Source organism: Thermobia domestica, chromosome 3, assembly GCF_964235325.1.
Source record: "Thermobia domestica chromosome 3, izTheDome1.hap1.1, whole genome shotgun sequence".
Lineage (NCBI taxonomy): Eukaryota > Metazoa > Arthropoda > Insecta > Zygentoma > Lepismatidae > Thermobia > Thermobia domestica.
The window spans coordinates 344,371,703-344,379,115 of NC_137456.1; the positions used below are offsets into that span (position 1 = coordinate 344,371,703).

At 37.6% G+C, this 7,413-nt stretch overlaps 1 protein-coding gene across 1 annotated transcript in view; it reads right to left on the bottom strand.

The window, feature by feature from the left end:
* LOC145682046 (uncharacterized) overlaps nt 1-7,185 on the bottom strand; it is a 45,674-nt gene extending 38,489 nt beyond the window's left edge. The window contains exon 1 of the mRNA XM_081753645.1: nt 7,085-7,185. Coding sequence (XP_081609771.1) covers nt 7,085-7,142 — 58 coding nt within the window. The 5' untranslated portion in view covers nt 7,143-7,185. The remainder of the gene's footprint in view (nt 1-7,084) is intronic.
* Between the last annotated feature and the right edge of the window lie 228 nt (nt 7,186-7,413).

Here is a 7,413-nt window from a genome sequence, read left to right on the forward strand (position 1 = left end):
TTGATGGGAAATTGCGTATCTCAGAGTTAAAAGACCAAACTATAGGCCAAAATATGGCACCGTAAAGAATCAATATTGTCCGCTTTCTCTATATCAATTCTAATAAAACGTCTCAGCATTTGGCAATGTCTCAAAACTCGCTTACGCCACTTTTTGCCATCAAACGCTTCATATGTAGATATTGTCTCAGTGTTAGAGACAACAAACAGGTAAAACCATCTGAATTATGTTCTGCAAATTATTTTGGCCTAAAAGACAACTCGGTGTATTGCACTTACAAACATCCAGAATTAAGAGTCCTATATCTTCTGTGCACACCTAAGACTTTAGCAGACGAGTGATTCGAATTTATGCATAAAAAGCCAACAGCAGAACATTTTGGATCTACGAAGACTTATAAAACCGTCCTAAACAAATAATATATGTCTAACATGAAATCCTTTTTGTCCTTTAAAATTAAGACATTTATAGGGTGTAAAAAAACGGAAGCGACTTCCACGAAGCGAAAAGAGGAACTCCTACATTATCCTCTTGATTTTAAGGAGGCAAGTAGCAAATTTACACGTTAGCTTCATTCCAGACACAAGACGGTTAAACAAAGCGCATTATGGTCACAACTGCCATGGTCTCTAGATATATCGTGACATAGTTTGTGGAAACCATCAAAGCCAGCACGGTCGAGAAGTTCCTTGTTATATTATATTATATAATTTCTTGTTATATTATATTAATATAGGAAGCTTTTCTATATATTTAGCTCGATCATGATTCCGTTCTATGAGAGTAAAAAGATTTTATTTTTTTTTTTTTTTTAATATACGTTTTGAATTTAAATTTTGTTCACAGCGACATTGGAATCGTGAAAATCGTCAACGAAACTCTTCAGAATTATCTACTTTTTGTTCAAGAGAATAAATCGTAATAACCAAAATTACTTCCACGCGTGACGTTTCGTCACAAACACATTCATCTAAACTGGGACTAAAATATCAATTTTTTTTATGAAGGCATAAATACGGACCAAAGTGGACAGCATGTTAAATACAAACCCAAACTACAAGTTAAAAGGGACCTTCTAGTTCAGTTAAGGTATACTGTAAAATGAAACCTCTGAAAATGAATTAACAACAAAATCAAAACTCTGACAGAAGACATACGCAGACAGAATTTCAGCCAACACACAGAGTTCTTGTTTACTTCTCTTTCAGGAAGAAAGACTTAGCAGAAGCTTGGTCTGAGAGGTATCACTGGTCTGCAATTATAATTGCTAAATTAGACCGAAACTTGTATATAGTACAACTGATTAGTTTCAAAACATAAATTAGGACATTTTAGTCTATATTTCGAAACCTACTCATAAGGAGAAAACAGTACTGAAGAGAGAAAATAAAAGAAAGCATAATATCTACAGAATAGCCAATCCAACTTTTTAAAATCAAGTGTCACGTCACCTTATAAAACAAGAAAGTAAGAATAGTTCAAGTTCCACTCATTTACAAATCGCTCCAGTACCTGACGATCAAGTACATATGTATTCCTATTTGCATTGCCCTCTTTCCTTCCCATCTAAATTCCTGACCTTATCTAGTGACACATTGATGTTCGTTTCTCGTCTTCGTTTTAGTGACTTTTGCTATCCTGTATTCCAGAGCCCAGCAGCTCCAAAATATTGTTTATTGTACAATCTGGTACGGCCCTGTCCATTTCAATTCAGGCAGATTTTAGAAAATCTGTCAGGGTGATGTCACAGATATCCATTATACTGTAATATAATGTTCTAGATACAAAATGATGAGACCCATATTTTTTTTGTTTCGGAGAAAAAAAATGTTGAGCCGACTTAGGCTGCTTCAAAGTTCGAGGGCCTTTTTGTCATAGGTTTTGGCGCCAAAAAATATAAATGCCTGTTTCTCAGGAACTATGAAATATATTTTAGTCGGGTTTTTTGTATTTGAAAGGTAATGGAAAGGCCTTTCAAATGCATGTACAACAAACCTCATTTGCAGCGTTTCGGATGTGCTATTAATGAAAATACAAAAAAATAGCCCCCTTTTGGAGCCCCAAAATCTCGAAAAGGCCACCCTCGAAAATTATGTAATTTGCAGGACAGTTACAGCAATACCTCACGTTGCACATCTATAAATTACAGAGGGTGTATATTCCTGGTTTCAATTTTACAGATGATCTGCGTAAGCAAATTTATAAGCTGAAAACGTGATCCTCACATTTGATGTGCAAGATAGACAATGTGAACTAGCAGTATCGGTATTTCATATGTGTGTTCTCTGCATGAAAGCTTCTTCTACACTGGCTGTTTCAGTATCACAGATAGCATGAAGTCTTCCAGATTGTCCAAGAGGATGTACTGGAGAAAGAACTTGCAGAATATTTCGCAAAGGTACGACGCACTGATGTTCATGTTGCTGAATTCTACGAGGGTCACTACGAAAGTTATGAGATACCCATTGTTGTGGCACAGTATTTGAATTCCAACAATTGCGTTCGGTAGTGTTATCCAGAGCGAAGAAGCGAAGCAAGTTTCAACTCGCCTCGCTTATCGGCGTGGCCGTATCGCCTTCACTTGTTTGTTGATGTGAGCAGTAATCGGCTGTCTAGAATGGAGCTCGAAAGGGAACATTTTCGGGCAATGATCCTTTACGATTTCAAAATTGGTTTGAACGAAACACAAAGCCTTGACCGTTTACAGGGCGCATTTGGGGAACTTGCTTCTTCCCGTGCTGCAATTTTTCGGTGGTTTGGTGAATTCAGGTGAGGCCGGACATCGCTTAAAGATGAAGAGAGAGCTGGACGTCCGGCAACAGCTGTGTCAGATGAAAACATTGCCACTTTGGAACAAATGATTCGAGAAAATCCTCGAACAACTTTCAAGAACATTGAATCTACAGTGAACATTGGATCGCCAGCAGTAACAAAAATTCTTGATGATCATCTTCGGCTCAAAAAGGTTTCATCTCGTTGGGTGCCTCACACTTTGACTTAACAACAGAAGCGCATGCGTGTGGAATGGTGTGAAGAAATGCTTGCAAGATTTGATGGAGGCAATTCTCGACGCGTCTCTGACATTGTTACTGGTGATGAGACTTGGATCTATTAATTTGACCCTGAAAATAAACGCCAGTTTACAGTTTGGATCTTTCCAGACGAAAATCCACCCACGAAAGTGAAGCGACGGCGAAATGTGGGGAAGAAGATGGTCGCAACTTTCTTCTCCAAATCTGGCCATGTTGCAACTGTTTTACTTGAAGAACAAAGGACTGTTACTACTCAGTGGTACACCACTGTTTGCCTACAAAAGTGTTCCAGAAGCTTCGGGAATGGCGTCCAAGAACTGGATTGCGTGGGATCCTGCTTCACCATGACAACGCGTCCGCACACACGGCCAACATCAAAATTCAGTGTTTAGAATCTACGGAGGTCAAACTTATGGCTCATCCGCCGTATAGCCCTGACCTGGCCCCGTGTGATTTTTTTCTGTTCTCCAGGATCAAAGATCGCATGCGTGGGAAGATATTTTGTAGCCCTGAAGAAGCTGTAGTGGCTTACGAGAATGAACTTTCAACACTTGAAGAAAAAGACTGGCAACACTGCTTCCAAAAGTGATTTTCAGGATGCAAAAGTGTGTACAGTATAATGCTGAATACTTTGAGAAATGTAAGTGTTAAATTGATTTTAAGTATGTAAGTTATTTCACATCTCAAAACTTTCGTGGTGATCTGCGTATCAGGAAATTTATAGCCCTTTGCAGGTCCATGTGGAAGCATAAAATTTATATGCACTTCCTGTGTCTCGAAGTAAATTGCATTTGCTTTTGCAACCCACCAGCAGTCGTCATAAATAACAGCCAGAAACGTTCCCACGTTTATGTCGCGAAGTCGACAGTTCCGCACAACACGAGTGCTGTTGCCAATGGTAACTTTCACCTGTTGTTTCTCATGATGGGCAGTTTTTGCAACGGAAACCACAACATCATTGTCAGTTCCCTCTGCATGCCATACATGACCTTTTAAAATCATTTTCACTGGCGGAACATGTTTCCACTCTATGTGTTTTTCGTCACGGAATATTTGAATCTCTGCAAATGGAATGTAGAGCAGTGTAATACCTGATGTATATGTCTGAACAACAGTCTGAAATTCTGCTGCAGTCTGAATGCACTTCATATGCCCAGTTGAAAAATTGTGTCGTGTAACAAGATGCTTAACTGTACCGAAAACACCGTCACATGCTGATTTTCCATGCCCAGTGGCTGTGAAAATCCATTTTCTGATTGGAATGTTGAATGTTCCAAGTTCATGGAGTTGGTAACGATTTTTAAAGTGACTTGCAGCTCTATCTGATATAACCGTTAGTGCTGCAATTCCACTTCCATTCTAAGTAGTGCAACTAATGATTTTCTTAATAGCCAGAAGAGCATGCGCAGAGTCATGGGTGCTGTCATCACTGACAATAGCAAAACTTTTTGTACAGTCTCTCTTATATGCTACTGCAGTGAATATAAACACCTGGCCGTTTTCCAGTGGTAGCTTTGAATGTCATTTTGTAGGAGAACTGCCCAGTTTTCAGCGAAATCAACGTGAAGCACTACGTGTTGACTGTCTCTCTTTGCTCTGTTTTTTTCCTTCTGTCACTGCTTTTCTTTGAATGTCTTTCACATGCAAGTGTGGAATAGCTTTGACTGTCCATTTAGCAATGTCGCGAATGAACAGACCTACTGGAACTGTCTTTTTGATTAGGTCCCCATTCTCCCAGATTGCAAACGATATATCTTCACTGTCCTCTTCATCAGGTAATCCCAAAGACTCTAACGTGATTCAGCACTCCTGGGACATTCGCCACATTCACCAAAAAACCACAATTATTTTTCCACCAACTAGCATGTTACCTAAGCATCTATGATTGTTTTTTCGTTATGGGTTCTTATAATCTATATAATGCTGTTCTTTACGTTTTATTTGGTTTGAATTTACACTTCGGGTATTGTTCATCCACTAACAATCTGCTGCAATCGAGTGCTGACAAATTGTGATTCTGTTTACGTTTCAGCTTCTAAGTGTGCTCATGCAAATCGTTTGTAAAACTGAAACCAGGAATATACACCCTCTGTAATTTATAGATGTGCAACGTGAGGTATTGCTGTAACTGTCCTGCAAATTACATAATTTTTGAGGGTGGCCTTTTCGAGATTTTGGGGCTCCAAAAGGGGGCTATTTTTTTGTATTTTCATTGATAGCACATCCCAAACGCTGCATATGAGGTTTGTTGTACATGCATTTGAAAGGCCTTTCCATTACCTTTCAAATACAAAAAACCCGACTAAAATATATTTCATAGTTCCTGAGAAAAAGGCATTTATATTTTTTGGCGCCAAAACCTATGACAAAATGGCCCTCGAACTTTGAAGCAGCCTAAGTCGGCTCAACATTTTTTTTCTCCGAAACAAAAAAATATGGGTCTCATCATTTTGTATCTAGAACATTATATTTCAGTATGATGGATATTTGTGACATCAACTTGACACCCCCTGCCTGTCTGCATTTGGAATCCACCGTATATTTTAATCATTGTACTATTTAAATTGGTTTTACTTTTGAACATTGCTTGCATTTTAATAAGATGTTGGGGGTTTGAAAATTAGAACAATTTTGCTGTTGAATTAAAGCAATGTCCGAAATTTTATAAGGCATACATAGATATACAAAATGAACAACATTGTAATTTAATTATTCAGAACAGGCAAAATACGTACTAAACAACAAATACGGAACTCCTTTTTTCTGGATGCCTGGCTGCCTTGTGTCGACGATTGTTACAGCCTTTTATAGTGAAATTGAAAGTTGATGTTTGATGCATTCAGTGCAGAATAAAATCAAATCTTTTTTTTCGTGTTAAATTTCGTCTGCAGGTTCTGTCACAACTTAAAAAATTAATGTGCAATTGGCTCTTATAATGTAAAAAATAGTGTTTTCCATGTAAAAGTAGAAATTCTTCATGTAAATAAGCGTTCTGTACAACCATTAGATTTATATCTCTTTAGCTCATAACTTCCGTGCGTTGCATTTCTCTTCTGTCTTGAGATTATTGTAATATAATACTTGATTAGAGATTGTGATTTGAAATTGTCTCAATTATTTTTATTTGAAATTTTACCCGCTTACTTGTTAATAATCTCATGGAATAACTTATACTGTAAACAGTTATATTTAACGGACGTACTGGTGACGAGATGCATCTAAGAGGTGTGGGATAACTTTGAAAAATACCTTCGAAATAAATCGTATCATTCTGATAATAATGAATAGTAATAATAAGGATATATAAAGGGAAAAGATGCTAGAGCAAAGGAAGCAACTTATTTCGAACAGTGTCACTCATATTGTTGAAGTTCGATATTCCTGCCTCTTTCTCATAAGTGATGATGAGCGTTATCTTCGAAGTTCTGAAGACTCGCAGTTTGGGGCATCTCGTAGGTTCCCATTGGTGAAAACGTATCCGTCAATCGACCAAGCATTGAAAGCCAGAAGGTCGCAGGATGACTAGTAATGTCCAACAAACTGGCTAAGAAATGATCACTTTCGGAATGACCAAGAAATGACCAAGATCGGGCTTTTTGAATTGCTTTTGATCCAACTGTTCCTTTGACGTCATGAGTAGTAGTAAGATCCGGAGATAGTAGTAAGATCCGCAAGATCACAGGAATGTGGTCAATTACCCAAATTGACATTGATAAAATCTGTGTTTCCACGTGTAAATGATTCAACACAAAGCAGTCACGCTTCCACTGGGCTGCTAACGATGGCAGGAAGAACATATCAAAAGCAGGAAGAGAGAGCTATCAAGAGTGAAAATACCTACTTTTCAAAGCCAAAATTTCGTTATTCAGGCAATTACGAACGTTGCTTACAATGTCTATAAGTAGCATGACTTTGAGGGCCATTAAAACATTTCTATGCCATTAAAATACCCCAAGCAATTGTTTAACAAAATTTAATTCATTATATTATTTCTTATCCTTGGCTCTAAACAGAGCAAATACATTTTCTTTTATTATTTTCCACTCACCTACCTTCATCGATAAGGAAATTAAGTGCTACTCTCGTCAAGAAACGAGGAGTCGTAGTCATTTGAGAGTCCGTTTCTATCAAGTTCTGCAGCCCCTTGCTACGTGTAACAATGACACCAATCCGGAAACCATTAATTCCAAAGATCTAGCGAAAGATAACAATGCATACTGCTATAATACTCTAATATTGTAACTTCAAATTTACTGTTTTGTGATTTGTACAATTCAAATTTCGTATTTAGTAAATTTAAGTAAGTATTATATAGATATTGGTTCAAATGCTAACATTTCAAGTGTTAGTATCAGATAGATTAAGTCAAAGTTGTTTCCGA